The 26153-nt window shown below is 46.5% G+C and overlaps 1 protein-coding gene across 4 annotated transcripts in view; it reads right to left on the bottom strand.

Annotated features, from left to right (window-relative positions):
• The window catches only part of Sec24d (SEC24 homolog D, COPII coat complex component), a 98349-nt gene extending 73763 nt beyond the window's left edge, over positions 1-24586 (bottom strand). Inside the window, exons 1-6 of one of the 4 annotated variants that reach the window (XM_059266198.1) lie at positions 24565-24586; positions 22350-22509; positions 14891-15023; positions 5514-5662; positions 2055-2333; positions 1646-1779 (exon numbers count right to left, since the gene is read on the bottom strand). In XM_059266198.1, the coding sequence (XP_059122181.1) occupies positions 1646-1779; positions 2055-2333; positions 5514-5662; positions 14891-15023; positions 22350-22467 (813 nt within the window). In that variant the 5' untranslated portion in view covers positions 22468-22509; positions 24565-24586. The other 3 variants (XM_059266197.1, XM_059266195.1, XM_059266199.1) reach the window with 3 other exon arrangements.
• Positions 24587-26153: the final 1567 nt, after the last annotated feature.

Below are 26153 nucleotides of genomic sequence, written 5' to 3'. Positions count from 1 at the left end.
GGCCTGCAAAAACACTAACTCACATACATACTCCACATGAACACACACATGTACAAACACAAACACATGCACACACAAAGATAAACATACACAAACACCTGCATACAACACATACACACACATGCACATAGAGACATGCACATTCATAAACACACGCATCCAACACACACACACACAAAGGCACAAACAGGAAGGCACACACAATTCCCCTGCAAATGGAGACACGAGGTTAAGAGCTGGAGGCATGTAAGTTGAAGAACAGTGCTGGGTGTGGAGGTCCTCATGGAGAGAATGGTGGGCGCAGTTTCGAAGGGAATGAGCTGCAAAGGCAGGAAGCTGTGGATAGAAACAACGCTTCCAACTGTACACCTGAAAGTCGACAGTATTCGCTGATGACTGTGGTAAGACCTAGACAACTCAGGGAAGATGGAAAACTGGGAAGCCAGGAAACCGGGAAGTTCATCCGCAAGATATTAAAGGTGCCCGTGATCGGAACAGGACTAGACCTGGTGAGATTGGGGGAGGCTATCTGAAATCGCGCAGACATTCAAAATAAGCTCCATAGAAACACGTCTTTTAACCCAAACAATCAAATAAATTTGTTTTAGTTAAAGATATTTTGTCACTGGCATAAGCTGTTTCAGAGGACTCAGTCCATGGCCGCTGGGCCCCACGGGGTTGGGCAGAACCTCATGGTGGAGGAGCACGTAGCATGTATGTGGTGTTCGTGTGTTTGTGTTTGCACACCTCACGAGCAGAGGGCACGGCAGAAAAGGGCCATGCATTGATTCCTTTTCCGTGGCTATCACGGCCAAGGCAACTGACAGAACTTGGGTTTTTTCTAGTTTATGGTTCCAGAGGGTTAGATTCCAAAACACCAGGAAAATTGGGGCAGAAGGTGGCCAGCATGGTGGCAGGATCAGGAAGCTGAAAGCTCACATCTTGAACCAGGAGCCTGGAGCAGAGAGACCAAACTTAGGGAAAGGACTTAGGCTCACAAAGCCCTCCCTCTGGGACCCACTTCCTCCGGCAAGGCCACACCTTCTAAGCCTCCTCAGACCGTGCCACCAGCTAGAGCCCAGGTAGTCAAACACAGAATCCTACAGGAGAACTTTTCTTTCAGACCACCACAGGCCAGGAACAAGAGAGCCCCAAAGACTGACTTCCTCTAGGTAGGTCCTATCCCCTAAACCTTTAGAACCTTCCAAGACAGCAGCTGACTGGGAGGAAAGCATTTATGAGGATCTTTCATATTCAAGCCAGAAGAAAAGTTAAGTCCTAACCACTAAAGTACTGAGAGCTGCTGAAGTTGAATTCTTAAAGTATCACGAAGTTTGTTATAAACACTGGATACTTTATCACAAATCTTCAAGTTAATAGAATTATAAAAATAGCCAAATGCTTCACCCCTCTCTGTATTTGCCCCCTTTGAAAGGCGACACTTTCCCTGATCAGAAGGCAGCGTCCTCCCTCCAAGCCCTCAGCATGCTGTGAACCTGAGTATGCCTCCGCCACAAGTCCAGGTGAGAACAGAAGCCTCCTCGTGTGGCCAGTGTCCCAGGCCTTCCACGGGCCCTGGAGGGCTTCAGTGCTAGCAAATGGAAGAGCTTCTGTGTGGGAGAGAGAGAGAGAGAGGACCACTTACAGGGCTGGGGATGGAGTCGGGATCCAGCTTCCTCTGGACCTGTGGTTGTGGTCCAGCCATCTGGGCAGGACCTCCAGGGAAACCTCCTGGGTAAGACAGCTGTGCACCTCCCATCTGTGGTCCATAGTTGGCGGCTTGGAAAAAAAGAAAAGAAGAAAATGATAATCTCTAAACCCAGGTGTAAGACTCACTGACCACATCACACTGCGGACTCAAGCATGCCACCAAGTCCATCTTGCTGAATACAGCAGGAAATTAAAAGTGAGTTCCCACACTTCCTCTTTAACCTGCTCTCCTGACACTAGCCAGAGGCTACTGTCCCTTCACAGTCGACCTAGAATCCAACCTGATTTCCAGCTCTGGACACCCCTAGGGGACCCACGCCTTGATCTCACCCTGCCCACCTTACCTGGTTGTGCAGGGTAGCCAGCACCCAGGCTCTGGCCTGCTGGAGGTGGGGGCTGGTGGTACTGGGCATTCAGAGGATTAGGTCCAGGAAGTCCATCCTGCCTGTGGGTTGGTGGAGCCATAGGAGAGGCACCAGGGCCATTCAGGGTGGTGGGGGGCGGTGGTAGAACCTGAGATCCTGGCTGCAAAATAGATGGCTGTGGAGGTTGTGGAGGCCCCTGGAAGGAGCCTGCTGACTGAGGGCCAGGAGGACCCTGGCTCTGGGGAGTCATGCCCACACCTGTGGAAGAGAGAAAACCACGCCTCAGTGCTACATTTCTCAGCTCTGAGGCCTACAGAGAGCATGATAGAGACACTTGTTTCCCATACACTTATGAATTATATATTTATGTATATATTATGGCCACAAATTAAAATCTTCCCTCAGAAAGTAATAAAAGCATTACTTGGGGGTATTTTTTACAGATAAAAAAATTAGAAGATTATAAAAGCAACATCTCTAGTTTGGGTAAGGAATTTCTTTTTAAAAAAGGTTTTGTATCTGTGTGTGTGCATGCACACATGGAAGCCAGAAAAAGCTAGAATTACAGGCAGTTATGAGTAGCCATGTGTGTGCTGGGAACTGAACCTGGGTCCACTGCAAGTGCAGCAAGCACCCCTAACTCCTGAGCCATCTCTCCAGTCCCCAGTGACAGACTTCTTAAAAGCACAAATTTTAACTCCAGTTCATTAACTTCTCATGACCCTTGAACTAACTTAAAACATCTGTATCTCCTACAGAACCTTGAAAATAATATAAAAGAAAAACCTGTACAGAGCAAGCATCATTCAGATAGCTTACACCTCCAATAAATTATTTGCATTCTGCGTTTGACTTGACCGACTGAGTTCAGAAGCAGGCAGAAATAACCAGAAGTTGGGGCCACTGACAGGCTCTCCATCCCCACTGGAAACACATATCGTTTCCTGGTCTAGGTTTATGTGAAACGTAGTTGCTTCCTAAGTCGTCCATTTGAAAACTGGTAAAAAGATGAGAAGCATTCCGGGCGACTTTTATCAATCCTTCTAAGGGAGTGTGCTGGCTAGTTAAATGTCAGCTTGGCATGGCTAGAGTTCTCTTAGAAAGGAGATTCTCAACGGAGAAAATTTGTCCAGCAGACTGGCCTATGGTGCATTTTCTCGATTGATGTGGAAGGGCCCCCCTCACTGTGGGCGGTAGGTAGGTGGTCCTGGATTCTGTAAGAAATGAGGCTGAGCAAACCACGAGGAGCAAGCCAGTAAAAACAGCACTCCTCCATGGCCTCTGCATCAGTTCCTATGTCTAGGTTCTGCCTTGAGTTCTTTCTCTGACTTCCCTGGATAACTGACTACAAGCTGTAAGACCAGAACAAAACAAAACAAAGAAAACCCTCTTTCTTTCCTCCCCAAGTTGCTTTTGGTCATGGTGTTTTATTACAATAGAAACTCTAACTAAGGCATAAGCTGGTACCAAGGCGTAGGGTATGGCTGTGACAAACCTGACCATGTGTTCTTTAGAGGACTGTCATAGCATTTGAACTTGGGGTTGAAAATCTTTGAGTGCTCAGAGATCAGTGGACTGTTCTTTGGTAACTTAAGAGGTAATGGTGTGAGCAGTCCAGATGGAGGCCTGACTGGTGAAGTTTCAGAGGAAAGCAGAGATTCTACCAGGGCCATTTGTGTGATATTTTCATGTTAAGAATCTGTGGTATGCTGGGTGGAGGTGGTGCACGCCTTTACTCCCGGCACTCGGGAGGCAGAGGCAGGCAGATCTCTGTGAGTTCAAGATCAGCCTGGTCTACAGAGTGAGTTTCAGGACAGCCAGGGCTACACAGAGAAACCCTGTCTCAAAGGGAAAAAAAAGTACCCATGGTGTTGGTTGGGCAGTGGTGGCACACACCTTTATTCCCAGCATTCAGGAGGCAGAGGCAGACAGATCTCTGAGTTTGATGTCAGCCTCGTCTACAGAGTGAATTCCAGGACAGCCAGGACTACATGGAGAAACCCTGTCTCAAAACAAACAAACGAACAAAGAAGAATCCATGGTGTTAGCTGGAGCTGAAGAACCAGCTGTATTTAACAAGAAACCAGAACCACTGGGGTAAAACATTTGCTTTGCTGAGACAATGGATGCTGGTCAGCTGGGGCCAGAGAATCGGCTGTGATTAAGAAGAAACAGGCCATCAGCACCCAGAGATTGTGGTCTAGAAGAAACCAAGGCTGTACCCTGTGCTGGCAGCCAGACTTGACAATACGGAAGAGTTTCCCAAGTGGTAGTGTTTGTGAAGGCATGAAGGAGTCATGGAGAGCAGCTCGGCACAATGAGAGGCCAGGGGAGGCCACTGGTCAGGGTACGACCTCTGCTGAAGTAGAAGCCCCAGGACTGAAGGGGCTCGTGGAGAGAGGTTGAGGCTTGGCACCATGTGACAGGGTCAGTCTCTGAAGAGAGCCCAAGAGAGGCTGTTTGTGAAAACAGAGCACCGCTGCAGCAGGCGGCCTCAGCATCGTCTCTAAATGCTAGAACCAGGGTCCTCTGCATCAGCTCCTGCCTCCAGGTTCCTGCCCTGAGCTCCTGGCCTGACTTCCTTCAGCGGTGGACAGTTGCTTCGAGGTCTAAGCTGAAATAAACCCTTTCCTCCCGATGTTGCTCTTGGTCCTGGTGTTTCATCACAGCAGTAGGAAGATAAGCACAGAGCAGGGGGTCTCAACCTTTCTGTTACTGAGACCCCTTAACACAGTTCCTCGTATTGTGATGACTCTCAACCAGAAAGTTTCTTTTGTTGCTACTTCAAAAGTGTAATTTTACTAGTGTTATGAAATGTAATGTAAACATCTGACACGCAAATGATCTTAGGTGACTCTCGTGAAAGGGTCATTTGACCCTCACAGGGGTCTCGACCTTAAAGTATAACACGTAGCCGTGCTGCTACTAGAGAGGACATTCCTGATCTCTCCTGTTTTCTGGTTTGTGGCATCTGAGATTTGATTCTTCCAATGACCTAAACCTGGAATTAAAACTCACTGTAAAACAATACGCATTTTATTTTCAATTTAGAGGACCCATATTAAACAATACAATTTTAAAACTACCCTCACGGCTCCTTAATTAATTACACTGTTTAATGCTTATTTGTAAAGTCAGCATTTTTGTTTTTTATTGTTCTAGCAGTGAATGTTCTGAGGATTCTTCAGTTTTCTTGAAATAGTAGCAACATGCTCAGGGGAAAACCAGCCATAGTATTAATGGTTTATATAAAAATGCACCAGGTAGCATGTTAATATGTCATGCCAGAGTTAGGTCTATCTTAAAAAAAGAAGAAACGATGAGGGCGGGAGCATAGTTCAGGGGTAGCCTAGCATGTTTGGGGTTCTGGGTTCATCCCCCGCACCACAAAGAACACTGGATGGGGGCCCTGAATGAACAGTGGCCATGCACATTTACCATAGCTGTTGATCTGCATGGAGCTGAACTGACTGCCCAGCTGGGTGACAGAGGAAGTGGACCCAGGACCTGGGTAAGATGACTGTGGCGGGGGCTGGCCTGATGCATAAGAGGGCGCCACGTTATTGACAGGTGGGAGTCCTGGAAATCTACGAGACAAAAGGTATTGTTAGTATCACAGAGTTTCTTAAGCAAACGACACACAAAATAGTTAATATATTCTGAAACAAAAAAGGTACCTTCTCTATGGGGTCAGAAAAATGACTGATACTGTGGATCAAATATTTAACTTTGATCTGAGCTCAAAATAACCCATGTAGTTTGACCCCACATCTCTACTCACGTGTTTCCTATGTCAAGGGAGAGAGAAGTTTCTAACATGAACACAAAGGCCAGCTTTGGAAATCAGCTGGAAAGGGGAGCCCAGCGCTGCCGCTTCACATGCACTAAACTCGATCAACAGAACAAAACGAAACAAAAGGCAAGGACACTTGTTTTGTGGTTGTGTGCTTGTGATCATTCTGACCCAGGTTTTCAACAACATGTGGCCTGTCTTACATTCTGAAGTCAGCAAGGCATAACCTACAAAACAGTATAGGACCATCAACACTGCAGAAAGTTTGCAGTCGTGGTCTTTGCTCTTGTGTTTTTCATTTAAAATTTTCATCACGCTTTTTCACCTTTGATGGAGTTTGAAACTGTGTTTTTCTGTTGTGTGTCACTGTCACTGTTTGGATCTACGCAATGGCTGTCACCCAAGCAGTGGTGTTGTCGTCGTGTCCCCCCCCCCCCCCCCCACCACCACCACCACCGTGACACATCACAGGAAGCTAAGGAGCTGGGAGTCCTTGTGAATCTTTTCTTACTAACTTCCAATTGTGATTAAAATTAAGGCGTCCCAGATTGCAGGGCCTGAGGGGCTGGAGAGATGGCTCAGTGCTTCAATGCACTTGTTGCTGTTGCAGAGGACCCAAATTTGATTCCCAGCACCTACATGGCTAAAACCACCACCCAGACATATAAAAGAAAGAAAAAGGACACTAAAGAAAGGAGAGGGTGTAGCTCAGTGGAAGAACACTTCCTAGCCTGTTCAAGGCCAGGGATGTAGTCCTCAGTACCACAAACAAGCAAATACAGCTGATGTCTGATTTTCACTGCTACCTCTGTTATACTGCAACATGTCTTAGTAGAGTCTCATACATTCAGTTGGGGAAGCTAGGTCTCCTTCATTTCTCCAACTCGCTATTTCTTGGTCAAAATAGATGAATTACAATTGACTAGCTGTCATTTCCCCTTATGATGAAAACACTGACTTCTTAGAGTATAAAATTTAACAGATTAATCCCGCCTAGTAGTGCCTTCTGTGGAAAACTTTAGAAGTACTTCTAAGTACCTTAAGACCATTATCCTGCTCCAGCCATGATCAAATAAAAACACATAACTAGGTATGTGTGGTTGTTTGAATGTAATGGGCCCCCATAAGCTCATAGAGAGTAGCACTATTAGGAGGTGTGGCCTTGTTTGAATAAGTGTGGCCCTGTTGGAGGAAGCGTGTCACTGTGTGGGAGAGCTTTGAGGTCTCCCCTATGCTCAAGCTACATCTACTTCAGTTCACTTCCTGTTGCCTACAAATCAAGATGTAGAACTCTCAGCTCCTTCTCCAGCACCATGTCTGCCTGCATGCTGCCATGTCCTACCATGGTAAACCTCTGAATTGTAAGCCACCCCAATTAAATGTTTTCCTTTATAAGAGTTGCCATGGCCATGGTGTCTCTACAGCAATAGAAACCCTAAGACAGTATGGTTTATAAATTTTATCAGATATTTCTTTTGAAATAATAGATCTTTAAGATTTATTTAGTTTATTTTTATGTGTATGAATGTTTTTCCTGTACCATGTGCATGTCTGGTACATATGGAAATTAGAAGAGAGTTTTGGATGATCTGGATCTGGAGTTACAGATGGTTGTGAGCCACCATGTGTGTGCTGGGAACCAAGTCTAGGTCCCTCGTAAGAGCAACAATACTTGTAACAACTGAGACATCTCTCCAGCCCCAACTATCACTGTTTTAAATATCAAATACATATTTAAGTCAACATGGTAACTCTGGGTTTGGATTGGCTCAAGTCTTATCTCTGTGACTGAGCCTCTGTGTAGGGATGAAGTGCTGTCACTTACAAAGAAAGATTACATGTAGTCAGCCTTGGTGACACATGCCTGAACTCCCAGCTCTAGAGAGGGTGAGGCAGGAGGATCATCACCTATAGCCCAGCTGCTACACAGAGAAAGTTAATTCAGACATAACAATTGGCTTTTTATTTAATTGTGTGTGTATATATATTATTGGATTTGAGGAAGTTTCTAAAACAGTAGGTGTGATGGTTTGAATAAGAATGACCACCCCAGGCTCATATATTTGATGCTTAGTCACCAGGGAGTGGAAATCTTTAATAGGATTAGAAGCATAAGGAGGTGTGTCCTTGTTGGAGGAAGTGTGACACTGGAGGTGGGCTTTTAGGTTTCAAAAGCCCATGCCAGGCCAAGCCTCTCTCACTCCTCCTCTCTCTCTTTTCTCTACCTGTGGGTCAAGATGTAGCATTCTCAGCTGTAACACGAATCTTAAAATGTCTTATTAAAAAAACAAAAACCAAAGCCTGGAGCCAGGTATTGGGGTGAAAGCTACAAGATCAGAAAGCAAGCCAGCCATGTCTTACCTCTAGGAAATCCTCAGCCCAAGAGAGCTACTTCCTGTAGACTCACGCCTTATATACATTTTTGTGTCCTGCCATCTTACTTCCTCTCTCCGCTCAGCTACATCACTTCCTCTTTCTGCCCAGTTCTATCATTTCCTGTCTGTCTGTACAGACCTCCAGACCTCTGTGGTTAACTAGTGCTGGGATTAAAGGCATGTGCTACCACTGCCTAACCTCTATGTTTAATATAGTGGCTGGCTTTTTCCTCTGATCCCCAGTCAAGCTTTATTTGTTAGAGCACAAATAAAATATCACCCCACTCAGCTACTGATCCAGAGGTCCCTATATGCCACCATGCTCCCTGCCATGATGAAAATGGACTGAACTGTGAGCAAGCCCCCAAATAAATCCTTTCTTTTGTAAGAGTGGCCTTGTTCATGGTGTCTTTCACAACAATAGAACGCTAACAGTAAGTTTCCATCTGCCTTTCTCAAAGATCATTGGTGTTCTCTCTCTCTCCTCAAACTCTTTCTTCTGCCCTGGCCTCACATCTACTTCCCACTTAAATCTGTGCCTTCCCATTATTCTCTTACCCACCCCACACTGCCTGTGTTGGACTCTCTCTCCTCCATTATTCTCCCCTCAACACAAACACAATGACGCCTTTCTAATTCCCTGGCTTCTAGAAGCGCTCTAATTTAAACACACATATCTATAGACCCAAGGCTAGCCTCCAAATATGAGAGAGAACATACAACATTCATCTTTCTGGATCTGGGTAAACAGACTCAGAATGATTATATCAAGTTCCGTTCACTGACCTGAAAATTTCATTTTTCTTTACAGCTAAATAAATTCCACTCTGCATCTGTTCTGCATTTTCATTACTCGTTCATCAGTTTGTAGATATCTAGGCTATTTCCATTTCCTGGCTATTATGGCTAGAGCATCAATGAACTTGGATAAGCAAGTATCTCTGCGGTAGGATATAGAGTCCTCTGGGTATATGCTCAAGAGTGGTACACCTGGATCATGTGGTAGATCTATTTATTGCCAGCTGTTTGAAGAGCCTCCACACTGTTTTCCATAGTGACTATACCACTTTGCACTTGAACCAACACTGAATAATGGTTCTCCTTTCCACACATCCACTCCAGCATTTGTTGTAATTTGTTTTCTTGATCTTAGGCAGTCTGGCTAGGGTAAGATGAAGTCTCAAGGTAGTTTAATTTGCAATTCCCTGATGGTTAGTTTTAGGTTTGAGTTACTGGTCAATGGGGTCTCATAACTCCTCCAAAATATACAGGCTATTGCTATTGCTGGCAGTGCTATTGCAGAACTGCACAGTAAGATCCTTCGCTGCAGATACAACATACTCGAGTCACAGGACACGGAAAGATCAAGCTGATACTGAACTGGAAGTTTCCTCCCTTCTGGCTAACTTCCATAGGGCTAGAAGCTGCTATGCAGACTGCTAGGAGGAGGGGAGTCCTCAACAGTCTTATTCAGCTGCCAACCCCGTGAACTATAGTAATGACCAGCATGGCAAGATAGACTCAGGGATGCAACAGTGGCATGAACATCATGGGGGAAACCAAGCACTACTGGATTTAAGGCCCACTCTACAGGAAGACATGCATGCCCAGTACTGTAACTGTGACCAAGAACCCATGGTCAGGGAACTCACATGCCTCAGGATTAAACCTACTATTATTGCTTTGCTAAATGGGTGCAGTATCAAACTGCCCTCTAAATACTTATCATGATGTCCATAGGTCAGTGCAGCTCTGAGACCTCATCAAAGAAGCTTCTTTTTACAATGGATAGCTGTGAAATACAAAGACTCACAATAGGTCAAAAAAATGACTATGGTGTCCTCAGCCCTAAATGGAACATCTATATCATACCCAAAGCTCAGCGATCACGGTGAAAGAGGAGGCAGAAAGATAGGAAGAGCCTAAAATTGTGGAGAACTGCTAAGAAACAGTGTTTTCCGGACATGACCATTGCGCACATGAACGCACAACAGCTGTGGCTGCCTGGACAAGACCAAGCCAGCAGTGATTCCATCACTAGGAAGGGACGGAATCACAATGTCCCACCCCTGGCTGAGGAGCTGTTTACTTCAGGGAAGCGGGCCCTGGTCAGCTGCCTATGCTCCACTGGAGGGCACTACACACATTTACACAGTGTCAGCACTCATTGGACTCTGAAGTTAAACAAAAGAGCAAACGAAGTAGGGAGCGTCCTTGGGGTTCTGGGAGGAGTTGGGGAGGAGGATGGGGTGAATAGGATCAAAACACATTGAATACATGCATGACATTCTCAAAGAATAAATTAAATTTTATTTTTAAAAAGCTTCGAAAACATCAAAGGTGCAAAGAGAAGGAGGAATGGAGGAAAGAAGAGAGGAAGAAAGAGAGAGGGAGGGAGGGAGAGAGGGAGAAAGGTCACACACGTCTATTCTCCTCTGAGCCTCTGCCATCAGATTAGTGTGACTCACTCATAAGATCACTATGTCCTTAGCCTTTGCACCACCCTGTGTGTATAGAAACGTGTCCCACAGGGCAGAACAGAGGCCACCTGGAAACCCAGCCTGAAATACTAGACATTCTCCCTAACTTTGTCATCTCTCAAACCTACTTCTAACTTTTAGGCCAGTATTTAAGTTGTACCAGGTCAAAAGTGCTGGGGAAAGAACAGGACCTAACTGTGCTTCCTTGCCCTCAGAGTCAAAGTCGATTCTGAAACCGAGCTCCCTGGAGTCAGCAGACCGAGGCAGAGCAATCCATAGATAGCAAGTGGACTTTCTATCCCATGACATGGCACGCCATATCCAATGGAATGACTTTGAGAGCTGCTGACACACACGGACTGAGCCCATGGGCTGCAGAGGGTATCGTGTGCTGTGCAAAGTAGTTTGCATGCAAAATCCCCACAACAATGTCTTCGAGATGTGAATGATGAGAACGCAAAAATACACAGAGGTTAAGTTGGTTCTACACCAGTTAGCAATAGGATAGTCTGAGAAATGTGTCACTGGTGTGTTTGCCCCTGAGCAAACATCATAGGATATACAAACCTGGATGGAAGTGCCTACCACACCCTTAGGCTATAGCGTACACACAGCCTGCTATTCCTAGAACCATGGCAAGCAAAAGAATGCTCACAGAAATCAAGCAAAAATGGAACTAAGACGCAGTGAAGTAGCTCCGGCAAGCAGCTGTTGGCTCACAACACGTAAGTCACAACCGAGGTCTCCAAGTAGGAGAACACTCTAAAATAATGATCAGTAATGGGAAACACCTGACCTGGTGCAGCCACCGCATCCCTCCCCAGGGTACTGTGCTGGCAGTGAGCAGACCTGTGAACACCAGTGGCACCCCAAGCACATGAGTAATGTGTTTTGAGGTGATGGCATTCAGATCCTGTGGCACCACTAAGCTCCAGGAATTCTCTAGCTTCATTAGAACCTGTAGACCACACTGTTCATGGGAGGAACAAGTCCACACAGTGTAGTCGGAAGGTTTTCCAAAGGACAAAGATGCAGGAGAAGCAAGATGTGGAAGTCCTGGTAAGCCACGAAACCACGTGGCTTTATAGATTTATAGAATTATAGATGCATATAGATTAATAGAGATGGGCTGAGTTTAGTTGTAAGAGCTAGCTAGCAAGAGGCTTGCCATAGGCCATACAGTCAATAATTAATATTAAGTATTATTTTATAAGTGCTGAGGGACCGCAGGGCGGGTGGGACCGGAGAAACCTTCCGGCTACAACACAGCATGTGACTAGAACTTGTGCAGCCCACAACCCCCTAAGGCATGCCTGGCAAACATGTCCGCACTCCTCAGGGTGCCAGCCTTGTCCTGGGCTCATGACGTCATTCCCAGGAGTGACAAGACATCAAAGAAATCCACCAGCCAGGCCAGTACTGGTGACCAAAACTTGTTCTCAAAACCACTGCTGGTTCCATCTTTGAATTTCTTTTCTAAATCCTGAGATGCCAGGGAGGGAGTTTACAGTAATAAACTGTCCTGGGTCTTCTTCCTTTTCCTTCTGGACTAAGAAGATCACTTCCTCATGTTTCCAGTGAGGAATTAAGGCCAAGGAATGTCACCAAATACCTCAGGCTGCTCGGCTACTGAGGCCAAAGCTACCTTGAAGTTCTCAGCATTTCTTTTCTATATTTATGTGTTTATTCTTAGATATTTTTAAAACTTAACATCATTTTTGACAATCCCATATATTTATACAATGTATTGTGATAATATGGATTCCCTATACATTCTCTTAGCCCTCTCCCATTCCTGCCCATGCCGTTGTTATTTCCAAATAGCTTTCATGGTTTATTAAAGGGGAGTATTATAGTTTTTGAATCACTAAGTTTAATTAGGGCCAAGTGGATGAACGTGGGTGGGAGGCTATTTACCAGGGCATGGATAACTTACCAAGGGCCACCCCACTGTACAAGATGGTATTCCCTGCATCCCCTGGTAATCACTGATGGCCCACAGCTCCTCAGGGAAGGGTAGGACTTCATGAGTGCTCCCCAAGTCCACAATGCAATGTTGCGGACCTAATTTTGTGTCAGTGACGTGCAGGTTTCCACAGCTCCTGTGCACTCAGGATTCCACTGGTGATCTCACGTCTGGAAGACAGCTGCACAGCACTCCTCCCCACCCTCTGGCTCTTACAGTGTTTTCAGCCCCTCTCCTGCCATGTCTGCTGAACCCAGGAAGGGCTGATGGCCCATTTCGGGCTGGGCACTCAACGGTCACTTTGTCTCAATACTCGGCTCAGTTAATAGTCTCTGCACTATCATCCGCTGTGAAAAGGAGACTTTTCTGACCGAGGCTTTCATGGGCCTGCCTCTGACTCCCTCTTTCCCAACTCACTACAAACACAAGCACAAGATATATCGCTTGAGCTGCTTTTACAGAAGGCTTGCCGATTTCCACAGCCCCAGTCTATGGCTATAAACATACATTTATATTTATATTATATGTGAATATAAATAAAAATACATTTACATTATATTTATGTTAAAACGCTTGCAAGTGTTTTAGCTATATGTCCATCTAGCAAAACAACAGTAGTAGATTCTGCCCTAGAGTGACCTCTCCAGCAGCATGTTTTTAACCAGGTTCACAATATCATGCATGACATCCTTCTGCAGACTGGGTTTCAAATCCAATCAGAAAGCTATTGGCTTCCCCCATAACAGGCATGTTACTATGCACCAGTGGCTATATCCTGCCTGGCAGATTGGTAGTACAGTATAGAGGATCCACAGTTATAGAAGGCTCCTTGGATTTCTGAGGCAAAGTTTTACTCTGTAGTCTAGCCTGGTCTGGAGCTATATAACCCAGGCTAGACTTGAACTCATGACAGTCCTTCTGCCTCAATCTTCCAGAGTGCTAGAAACAGGTATATGCCACTGCATGCAATGGTTCTCAGCATCGTGCACCCCCACTGCCCATGCATCATGCTTTGGAGACTAAAGGCCAGCTCACACCAAGGCCTTTGAAATCCTTGCTTTGTGCTCAAAGCACAGGCGTGCTCACAAATTAAACTCCTTTTTTGTCCCCTGTGTGACGCTTCTCTGTGATGCCATAGCTACATCTTAGTGCTAGTTACCAACAACAAACAAAATCCAGGAGTGTCAGGCTCAAAAGCACCGCGAGAGCTTTTGCTGCTGCTGATGTCAGAATCTCCACTTTCTTATTACCAGGAATGACATCCTTCCTCCAGGACACAGACTCACACTACAGACTTACTCCTGTGCCCCACCCCCACTCCACCTGACAACCTGGGAAAGGAATAGGGAAATGGGGCCTCTGGGCCAGCCTTGGAGCAGCTCCAAGGTAAAAGCTACTAGGTGCTGGGCTCCTGTAGATGGCAACCGCTCTGGGACAAGTACCATGGGGATTTCCAAGCCCTGAGGGGTGTTGCTGGCTCCACCCAGGTAATAAGGGATCACAGGCTCTCAATATCTCTGGCAGATCCTGGCTTTGCTAGGCCTGCCTCTGACTTCCTCTTCCTCCATTTATTACAAATAAACACAGGCTGTAGTTTTCGAACGGCTTTCGCAGCAGCCCCGCCAATGAAGCGTCCCTGGCTGGCATACGTATGCCTTCCCTATTGAACCCACAGACTGCACCACTGACCTCAGTCTGATCTCCTCTTAAAACTTTTGGTAAGCACTTACCGGTAATGAGCGCAGGGATGTGGACAGCTCCGGAGAAGAGAATGATCTAACAGAATTTCTAAGTTTTAATGTTTTATTTTATCCTGAGTCGGGGTCTCACTATGTAGCCTTGGCTAGCCTGGAACTTGTTATGTAGATCAGGCTGGCTTCACGCTCACAGAGATCACTTCTGCTTCCCAAATGCTGGGATTAAAGGTATGTGCCACCATGCCCAGCGTGGTCTAATATTTTGTGTGACACATAGACTCTGGGTGTCTGAAGGAACTGGAGATAAACACAAAACTCTAAAAATAAGCTGAATATAACCACAAACTAAAATACATAGCATTGACACAAGCAATTTTTATGTGTTCTTAAATATGGGACTTACAAAGCCATTAAACTTTCAACCAAGAAACACACAAGTTTAGAAGGTACTTGAGGAGAGTACTTTAGGGCCTTCAAATGAGGGATGAAATGTACTTAGCTCACCTTTGGGGAGGATGGCCTGGGGCATGGGCTCCATTTGGGCCAAGCTGTGGGGGTCCAGGAGGTAAAGAGCCTGGGGGCAATAGCCCTGAAGGAGCAGCAGCAGCTCCCAAAGGCCCGGATGGCTTCATCATGCCTGCAACAGAAGGGAACAGTTACGGGCATGTTAAAATGCAAAAGGAGATAATAATGCAAAGAAGGAAAATGAACAGAACATGAGTGAAGGAGGGATGCCAATGGGTAGACACAAGGCCCTTCCAACCTCCCTCAGCCTCTCTCTCCAGAGAGGCTATTGTTAGTTGGTAATAATAATATTAAAAGAACAAAAAAGAATAATTTTTTTTTTTTTTTTTTTTACCAAATGGAAAGTTGAATAGAAGAAATCAAATCTGCATAAGGTTGCAGGTGACCTAACAGAACTCAGTATCTCACAAACACTAGATCACACAAGGAAAAGCAAAAATATAAGATGGTGATAAAGTAAGTCAACAGTTCAGAAAGCAGCCTGGTAGAGCATCCTAAACACACACAAGACAAAACCCTGCCAGTGCCTTTGGAGAGCTGGCTGTCACTCCAGCATATCCTGAGACAGGCGAGGGAATGTTTAAGCCATCCCACTCAGAGAATGTGGAGATCCCACACAATCACGGGTGCTCCTCGCAGTGACCGCTTTCCTGCAGTGGCTCCTCAGAGAGTGTCTTAACTAGGGTTTCTGTTGCTGTGATGAAACACCGTGACTCAAAAAGCAAACTGGGAAGGAAAGGGGTTGTTTGGCTTATGCTTCCACATCCTTGTAGGAAGTCAGGACAGGAACCCAAACAGATCAGGAACCTGGAGGCAGGAGCTGATGCAGAGGCCATGGAGGAGAGCAGCTTACTGGCCTGCTTCCCATGGTTTGCTCAGTCTGCTTTCTTATTTTTTTTTTTTTTTTTTTTTTTTTTTTTTTTGTGAAGCAGGCCTGGAGATTTTTTTTTTTTTAATTTTTATTTTGCAATACAATTAAGTTCTACATACAGGCACAGATTCCCTTGTTCTCCCCCCTCCCGCAGTCTGCTTTCTTATAGAACCCAGGACCGCCAGCCCAGGGATGGCACCACCCACATAAGCTGGGCCCTCCCCCTTCAATCATTAATTAAGAAAATGCCCTGGAGGCTTGCCTACAGCCAGATCTTAGGGAGGCATTTTCTCAGTTGAGGTTCCCTCCCTTCAGATAGCTCTAGCTTGTGTCAAGTTGACATAAAACTAGCCAGCACAGATGGAGAGCTTTAAGGTTTCTCTTTGGACCCTTTTCAGGCATTTTTCTCTTTTCTTCTAAAGCAGTGGTGAGTGCCCAAGCCTGGTGATGGAGAACCTCAAGCCGTGTCTGCATTAACCGGCAGTTGCTCAGAACTGGATGAGGAGCTTCCTCCGAGGACCTTTGCATCTTTGTAAAATGAAAATGAAATCTACTCTAGACAGCCTGGCCCCTTGACCTTTAGCCCCACCCCCCTCTGTGCGCCCCTGCGACCTCCAAGCTGCCTCTGTGTTCTCCTCCATTACACCTGGAGGTGGCATCCATACTGATTTCTTTCTGTTCCCTCCCCCACACACATAAACTTACCCCATCCCCACCCCCGCCCCCAGTCAGAAGGGAAATGATGACATGGATGGCAGTCACCCAGGAAGACATCGTCAGACTGTCGTGGTGCCTTCATGAAAGCACTTTGGTGTCCTTGGATAATCCAGCCCACGTGACTGGGGGAGCAGCCGTCTTTGGGAGTGATTACAGACTGAAATGCCTATCAAGCCTCATCAAGCATGATTCTTTGAACTGAAGACTGTCCGTGCTGAGGACGGAGCCCAGGACCCCACACACGAGGCAAGCCCCAGTTCATAGCCCAGCCCTTTTTTATATTATATCTTTTTAAAATGAAGTCTTATTAAATTACCTAGGCTGCCTTTGAACTTGCTCTTCGTCCGGGAAGACTCTAAACTTCAGTCCTCTCTCTCACCTTAGCTTCCTGAGCACATGGGATCACAGGCCCGCACCACAGCCTGAGTGAGGAACGTTGTCTATTAACTTCATACTCAGAGTCCTACTTGCAACTTTCCATATAGGACAAATAATAAATATTCTTATTTAATTATAAATTATTTGAACTGATTAAAAATATATATTAGTGTGATACCATGTGATAAAGTCATAGATATCATAGTCTGTGATATTTTCACAAGGTTAAATACATATATCAGAAACATCATTTTATGATGAAGCAACTGAACACTCTTTCTATAGCTATTTGAGAAACACAGTGCATACATGGTACCTCTCTGTACCTACTATACAATACCATGTGAGAGTTCACTGCTTCTATCTAACTTAGCTCCCACTAATCAAATTTCCTCCTCCTCCTCCTCCCACTACACCAGCTTCTAAGAACCACCTTCAATTTTCAACATCTATAAGATCAACTTCCTTAGCTTCCACACACGACTCAGATCATGTAGTATTTTTCCTACATGAATTAAAAAAAGTTCTTTGTAGTAGACTATTATTTTAGGGTGTGTTACTTTTGTTTATGTTGCATTGTTTAACTCTGTGAAGCTGTGTTACTGTGCCTGTCTAACACACCCGATGGTCCAATAAAGATCAGAATAGCCAATAGCGGCAGGAGAAAGGATGGGCGAGGCTAGCAGACAGTGAGAATACACAGGAGGAGGAAAGGGGATGAGGGGGAAGAGAGGGAGGAGCCAGGGGCCAGCCACCCAGCTACATATCAAGTCATGGAGTAAGAGTAAGATTTACAGAAGTAGGAGAACAGGAAAAGTCCCAAGGCAAAAGGTAGATGGAATAATTTAAGTTAAGGTAAGCTGGCTAGAAACTAAGCCAAGCTAAGGCCGGGCATTTATAATTAAGAATAAGCCTCCGTATGTGATATATTTGGGAGCTGGGTGGTGATCCCTCTCTCAAAAAAAAGTAAAAAACAGCATTACAACAGTTCTTCAAACACTACATTTTTAGATGATGTTCAGCAATGTAAGAAAACCACGAGGCTTGCAGTCACACTGACTGCGTTTGAATGCCTTCCCTACCACGGAGCTGCTATGACTGAAAAATCAAGGTACTTTGTCTTTCAGACCCACGACTTTTAAGGCTGTGTCACACTGTGATCTCCCTGCTCTCCAGGACTGCTTTGAGAAGTAGGCAAGGCAAAGAGCTATGGGAACAACACTCAAAACCATTCTCTCTTGCCTGGCCATATGCCCTGACTTCCTTTTTGTCTTACTTTTTAGGGCTTATGGTTTAATAAAACGTAGATAATTAAGAACACACTATGTCCTTATTTTTAAAATGTTAGTTTGGACAAGAGTAGAAATCCACAGGAGCATCACCAGAATATTTCAGGTTAAATAATTACTGCCTAAACAGGAGCCAGATACCCTTACCAGTCAAATAAGCAGGTGTCTTAGTTTCTGTTGCTCTGCTAAACACCACGACTAACAGCAACTTGGGGAAGAAAGGGTTTAATGCATCTTACAACTCTCAGCTCACACCTCATCCCTGAGGGAAGTCAGGGCTGGCACTCAAGGCAAGAAGCTGGAAGCAGGAACCGAAATGTTTTTGAGGCCATGGAGGAGTGTTGTTCACTGGTTTATTTCCCATGGCTCGATCAGCCTGCTTTCTTATACAGCTTAGGACCACCTGCCCAGGGGTAGCAATACCCACAGTGGGCTGGGTCCACCCTCCTCATCAATCACTAAAAAAAAAAAAAAATCCCTACAGACCAGTCTGGTGGAGGCATTTCCTCGGTTGTGGTTTCTCTTCCCAGACAACTGTAGCTCGTGTCAAGACAACAAAATAACAACAAAATAACAACAACAACAACCAGGCTAGCAGGTTAGTGGCCAGTTTCACCAGCTTCCCTGTGTCAGGAGACTTGCAGCAGCAGGCCTGAGGCACACACAGAGAACTGTTAGAAATCTGTCCCGGTAAGACATGCTCTCGCTCTTACTTTTGGAGGTCAACCATGATTCACATCCCTTCAACATGCATTTAGCACGCCTCCAGTTCACTAAGGGCACTTAGGGAGGACACAACCGTGCAAGAAATAGTGACCCTGTCATGTGACAAGAGTTACAATATGCAGAGGGACTCCTACCCTTCCTGGAAAAATCAGTGAGGAAAGACAGCTTGAGGCACACCTTCAGGACAGTGCCTTCTTAGAACAGGACATGGGACTCTAGCCAGAAGCGGAGCCTGACCAGTGGTCTGAGAAAGCATGGCCTAATCAGGGACTGGCAGAGGGCTGGGGGACACAGTGCAGGGGGTAAGGTGACAAGAACAGAAATTGCCATCCAGATTGGCTGGAGTCAGACTGCAAAGTCTGGTGTGTCATTTGGACTCCGTCCCCAGGGCAAAGGGAAGTCAGTCTCATGGTGACTGGCAGAGGCAGACAGAGTCGTTGATGGGCCACAGAGTTGGCGTTTTCAAAAGTGACCAGACACAAAGAAGATCGAGTTCTTCAGAGCAGGAGGGGAACTTTAAGAGGAAAGGAATACCACAGCAGGAGAAAGAACTACTTATGCCAGAAGAGCCGTCTTTAACATGGCGGCAGGTATTATGGGCTGGTTTACTCAGCAGGAGCATCGGTCCTCTCCAGGCTTGTCTTCACCTATGATCCTGAGCTAGAAATACAGACTCTCTATTTCCTAGGATCCTCTACAGTTTGTTTGTTTCTTTGTTTCTTTCTTTTTCTATGCATAGCGACACACGTTTGAGAATCTTGGGCCAGCTCTGTGGCACAGGTTGCCCTTCTGCCCGAGAAGGAAGTGATTTTTGGTAGAATGGTCCTGTGTGGTCCTGAGCATTTTCGTAGACTGGATAAGAAGATCCTAAGTCCTGGGCTTGGCCTTTCTCTGTCTCCTGACATCCATTAACAAACCCCTTTCCATTACAAGGGATTCTGTTATCAGCAAAGGGACTCTGATCAAAACAACATCATGGAAAAGCAGATCCTAAATTGGGCCCCATTTCTAACAAAGGAAAATAAAAATCAAAGCACATTTGTGGGGGGAAAATCTTTATCTAAAACATACAAACATAAGCTCCCTGCTACATTTGTGAATCCTAATGGCCAGTGCTCCCAAAGCTCTGAGCTGAGCTGGTGGTTACCTATATAAACTCGTGGTATAGTAGCAGCCTTCCCACTACCCCAGGCTCGACCCCAGAACAGTGACAAGTCTGCCCTCTGTTTCCAGCCACAGATGATTTTGCCACTCAGAAGACACTCGGAAATGCTAGGACATTTTGATGTGCTAAAACTCCTTGAGGAGGAGGGGGATCCACTGGTGTCTAGTGGACATACACCATACTCTCTCTCTCTCTCTCTCTCTCTCTCTCTCTCTCTCTCTCTCTCTCTCTCTCACACACACACACACACACACACACACACACACACACACACACGAGAGAGAGACAGACAGAGAGAGAGAGAAAATGTGAATGAGTTTGTTCATGTCAGATGTCAAGAATGCTAAGATTTGGAAACCCTGCCCCCAACACAGTACACTGACCCCTACTTTCTCCTCCACACCTTCTAATAACCAGTGTAGCTCTTTCTCACTGTTCTTTGCACTGGAGTGTGACCCTTTCCAGTTTAAATCACTGCAGTGGTACCTTTGATATGGCCCCACTACTTTGCACTTCCCCACCCCTCCCCCTGCGCTCACATGCTGAGTGTCTAGTTTACACCACCTTCCTACCTACAAGTCTCACTCATCGCCGCCTCTCAGGTCATTCCTCTAAGATGATGCTTTGTCACTGACCCCGTCTCAGAGCCTGGCACTTGGCTCCTGCGGCTGCTGTGTGCTTCCCGGCCACCCCCCTCTTCCCCTCTGAGGCTCTCCCCAGGAACTGCAGGTGTCAAGCTGCTTACTGTGTGTGCTGCCCTCCAGATAAGTCAGTAACATAGGGACTGAGATGGTTGTATTTGTTGTGTTGTGACAAACACTTTGCTCACTCAATAAATCAGTTAGATTTGTTACCACGTAACATGAAAATTACAAAAAACACAATCAATGGGTGCTGCACTTTGTGGAAAACACCAGGCAAGATTCAGCACTGGCTACTCTGGTGGATCAGACACTGAAAAAAAAAAGCCAAAACTAGGTTGTCTGTCCGAAAAGCAACAAGAAGATCACATCCAATGCGTGTGTAAAATATCTATGAGGTGGTACTGGGAAAGGGAACCCAGAGCCTCATGCACACCAGGCAAGTAAGTGCTCTATCACCCAGCCCCCGCCACCGCCACCTAGTACAGCAGTGTGGAAAACGGTTTAAAGTTGGGCACAGTGTCCGGAGGATAAAGCAGGGGAAAGAGGTGTACGTGAGCTGGGGAAACATCTGCTCAGAGTTGCCTGTTAGTCTGAAGGAGCATGAGACAGACAGCTGTGGAGGACCGTCATCTTCCGGGAGCTAACCCGGCACCAAGTGTAACCGCCACTCCGGTGACAAGTCGGTATCCGTGGAGTAACGGATGAGGGCTAGCACTGGGGAACTGAAGAGAAGAAAACGGACGAAACAATGAAGGCCTAAGGAACTGATGTGTAAAGACAGGCAATGGGAAGTCATACAAGGTTTTAAGCCAAGTGTGTTATACACAATTCTTCCAGTTCGAGAGCAGATGGTCTGAAGAAAGGCGGCACCAGGTAGACGCCTAAGGGCTAAGGGGCTGTTTGTGACCTGGGTGAGAGACGGATGGACTGAACAAAAACTGCAACAGATGGGAGGAGGGAAGAGGTAGGAAAGATGTTCATGACTGCTCAAAACAAGTCTGGGAGACAGGCAGGTGGCACACACACAAATATGTAGGCAAAGACATGTAAGATAAAATTTTTTAAAAATAAAAAAAAAAAAAAAAAAAACTCTTGGAGGACTGACTGGATTGGAACAGATAAAAGATAAAAGTGTCTGTTTTGATTTGGGAGTTTTTGTTTCCTGGGTCTCACTCAGCCCAGACTGGCCTTGAACTTGCTATCTAGCCAAGGCTGGTCTTGAACTCCTTACCCTCCTGGCTCAATCTTTTGAGTGCTAAGCTTACAGGCATGTGCCACCACAGCTAGGGTGCTTTGGTTTTTGTAGTAATGAAAGGTGTTGATCCTAAATAAGTGAGGCTGGCATGTGATGTGGAATACCAGTAAAAAGTAGGCTTCCATGAAAGGGAGCAAGTTGCTCTGAATATGAGTGGGCCATGCCTAAGTACACAGGTGAATGGTGGAAAGCCAGGCATAGGGAAGACTTCTAGGCTGAAGATGGAGATCTAAGAGATAAGTATGTACTTCACGTGTCCTGCTGTGACAGCCTCTTCAGAGGACACTATCACGTCAGACCATGGCTTCTGTTAACGACTACCAACTAGGACTATCCCACCACGTCTGAGTCCAAGGAATGAATAACCATATACAAGTGACATTAGCAATTTACCTGGTGGAGATGTTACACGGGATGGATCCCCATAGTGTCCATAATGAGGGGGCGAAAGGCCCATTCCAGGCTGGGACTGAGAATACGGGGGTGTTGCCACATAACCTTGTTGGCTCATTATGAAACTATCATTCCAAAGGAGAGCCACTGCAGAAAAACCCTGCAAGAGTAAAGACAAGAAGTTGGCAAGAGGATTTTAGATGCTTAATGCTATAAAAAATATAAACACTATCAAGAAACATGTAGGATGGCTTGAAACCCAGTAAAAGTGTCCATTCGGGAAAGATCTTCATATTTTATACAACATTACATATCATATTATCACCCCCTGGATATGGCTTAAGACATCTCCTTGGGATTCGGCAGCTTCACTCCAGTGGTCCCAGGAAAATTCTCAGGCACAAATCTGAATGGTAATTGCCAAACCACTTCCCTCCTCCCCCAGAAGCCTGAATTTCTTCCTACAGTCTCTCATTAGTATTCCTACAATTCTGTGTCTTGGTTTCCATGGTCACACTTTGAAAGTATACCATGCTATTCAAGTGACTGACCACCATGATTACAAGTAGTCTGCAGCCAGATGTTTCATGACTTGGATCTTTCTGGTGCCCTTCTAATTAGTCATCTTAATCCATAGTTAAGACAAGAAAAAGCCATAGTCCTTCGGCTATAGCCTGAGATAGAACTGATAATAGCCTCTGTGAGTCATAATTTGACAAGCCAGTGAGTGGCAGCTCCAACCATCACGGTCAACGATGCTAGGTAGGTTTCTGATTTACATGATGTCACACCTCTAAGAACACAAGCACCTATATTTAAGGAACCAAGAGAAAAGTTTCATATGTGGGTAGTCATACCCAATCACAAATACAAAGGTCCCATCTTGAGTCTATTTAGAGCTCAAATACCAATTAGCTTTACACTTTTATGTTTCCAGGTTTTGATAAAACGTATCTCCTAGGGAGGTTTTCAAAAGACGTTTGTTTGCTGGCTTGCTTGGTTGTCTTTTTGTTTGTTTGTTTGTTTTTCCCCAAGACAGGGTTTCTCTATGTAGCCCTGGCTGTCTTGGAACTAGCTCTGTAGACCAGGCTAGCCTCAAATTCATAGAGACCTGCCTGCTGTGTAACAAGACAGGGGGGCCTCTGAACCCTGGCAAAAGAACTGGGTTTTCATGTCCCATCTGCCAATGCATAGCTTTGTGACACAGGGCAAACTGGGCCTCAGTTTTCTGTTCTAGAAAATGAAGTGTCCAAAAGCCATAATACACGTGAAACGCGGCTTCTCTAGTTTCTTTCCAGTTTCTCCACCAGGCATTTGCATACCTCTCCTGTCATTTCTTGTTGCTGCTTTTTTTTTTTTTAAGATAAAGACCAGCCCTGCCTTCTAAGACATGGGCTCTGTCTTTATTCTGGAAACGGCATGCAAACCTATAATGTGAAGGCCAAAATTCACGATTTAGCTTTGTTTTCATATTGAAACTTCAGCTTCTGAGGGGCAACCGAGAAAAAGTAGTATGAGGTCACTGTCTTCTTAACGGAGGACAGAAAGGCAGACAAAGGTCTCCAGTCCAGTGTGTTCCTGACAACACTTTCCCTCCCCCCACTGCGCATAGAGAGACGTGGCAGCCTGCTTGGCCCCATCCAGCCCAGCCGCTTTAGAAGACCGCACCGGCACACCCACGCAGCAGCTGCGGGAGGGAAGCGGGGCAGCGATGCTCCCTGCAAAGGACGGGAAGCAGCCCAGCCCTCTTCCCTGGTCCTGGGGGGAATTCGCTTCCTCACCCTACTATGCCACGTCAAACTTCCTCACCCAGAACACCAAGTTGCAGAAACCTGACTCAGCGGCAAGCGGCGGCGGCGACATGGCAGAAAGCCACTTGGCACCGAGCGGCCTCGGATCCAAACCCAGAGCGCTCGCATTCCACAAACACATCCTTCCCTGTCCACTGTCACCCGGGACAAGTTCGCGGTTCCCTCTAATGATGTCCCGGAGCCGATCGCTGTAGTTGCCATTTTCCCTCGGAATATTTCCAGCCCTCTTCCTCCTCCTCCTCCTCCTCCTCCTCTGGGAACCGGGGAGCCAAGTTGATGGGGAGTCGCGGTGCAGCCGCGTGTGGACGCTCGGCACCCCAGCGGCGCCCCGAGTCCGCCGTACCTGCGACTCCCCAACGTCCCCATCCCCCTCCCTGCGTCCCGCGCCCCGGCGTCCGCGGTACCTGCTCTGCACGCTCCGCGCCCCGCGCCGCCGCCGAGTCGCTCTGGGCTGCGAGTGCCACGTCAGGCGCCCGGCTGCGCGCGCGCTGGACCCGCTCGCTCCCGCGGCGGGCGCGCACCGGCGGGGGCGGGGCCGCGCCTCCCGCTGCGGCCTCCCGCCTCTTTCCGGGTCTTTTCCGCTAGGCTTTTCCCTCTCCAGGCCCCGCCCCCCTCCAACTTGTCCAAGATCGTCGGGTGGCGTTCCGCCCCGGGGAGCCCGCGGGAGGGACCGGGAGGTGAGGAGGGCGCGCTCCGTGTTCAACAGGTGGCTCCCAATAAGCCGCGCTGCGCGTACCTTACTGGAAGGGACGCGTGTCCGGGACGGCACCGTGGTTGCAAGAGCGATCCGGCTGGCGTACAGACAATTGGATGACGTCTTCCAGCGCTACCACAGAGGAAGGAAGGCCCAAGGCAGCCAGCCTGGTTATGGGTGGAACCAGAGAGAAGGATGTCCAGAGCACGAGGACTGCACAGCTGAGATGTCCTCAAAGAAGCAAAGGTTGCAGGACCTCGGTGGGCTCCCCCACTTGACTGTGGGTACCGAGGGCATGTCTCGCCCACAAACAGGAACTCACACACGTGTCAAAGTACATAACTTTCAGGTCACCCCCCCACACCACCCCCAACACAGAAACAGTTGAGAAACACCTATTTTTGCCCTAAAATCAGGACCATTAGTCTAGTTTCCAACCATGCCCCACTATCAAATAGAAAGTATGAGTTCAATCCACAGCCGAGTTTGGAATAGTTTTTTACATTTCACTCGGTTTTATGAAATAAAAGCAGCTTGGTGATTTTTTTCCTTCACTGTGTGCCTTCTGAGTAACTAGAAAATACAAGCTCCCTAAAACTTGACTAGTGAAAAGCTGAGTAACACTTCCTATTGCTGTGATAAAATACTCTGACAACCACACAACTAGAAGGAGAAAATGTTTATTTTGGTCCACTGTTCAAGGGTGTAATATCACCGTGGTGTGGAAGCCAAGGCGATCGTAGCCTGGGGCAGCTGATCACTTTGTATCCACAGTTAGAGCAATGAATGCTTGTCCTGGGCTCTTTTTATGCAGTCTGAGATCCAGCCCAGAAAATGTTGCCACCCACAATCAAGATAGTCCCTCCCAGGCTTGCCAAGGGTCTTCCCACCTCAATTTTAGAGGCTAATAGAATGATCAGGAATTTGAAGGCAACTGTGTCCACTGCTTTTGTCCGTGGAAAAGAAAAGAAATATTTAAAAGGATATTAACTGATGTTGGCTCACGGTCTCAAAAGTTTCAGCCCTAAGTCATCTTGCTGTATTGTAACGGACTGTGATGAGTCAGAACACCATGAGAGGTAGAGGTGTGTGTGTTGGGGGTGGCAGATAAAGCAGCTCATCTCATAGTGTTCAGGAAGCAAAAAGGGAAGCAGAGAGGGTCTCTAGCAGGATAAAATTCTAGGTCACCCTGGTCCTGATACCTACTTCATGTAAATAGGCTGTTACTTTTCTATTGCAGGGATAAGACACCATGACCAAAGCCACTTAGAGAACGAGGGGTTTATTGGGAATTTACAG

Source organism: Peromyscus eremicus, chromosome 6 (genome assembly GCF_949786415.1).
Source record: "Peromyscus eremicus chromosome 6, PerEre_H2_v1, whole genome shotgun sequence".
NCBI classification, from domain to species: Eukaryota; Metazoa; Chordata; class Mammalia; order Rodentia; family Cricetidae; genus Peromyscus; species Peromyscus eremicus.
This window is presented reverse-complemented; position numbering and strand designations above follow the sequence as displayed.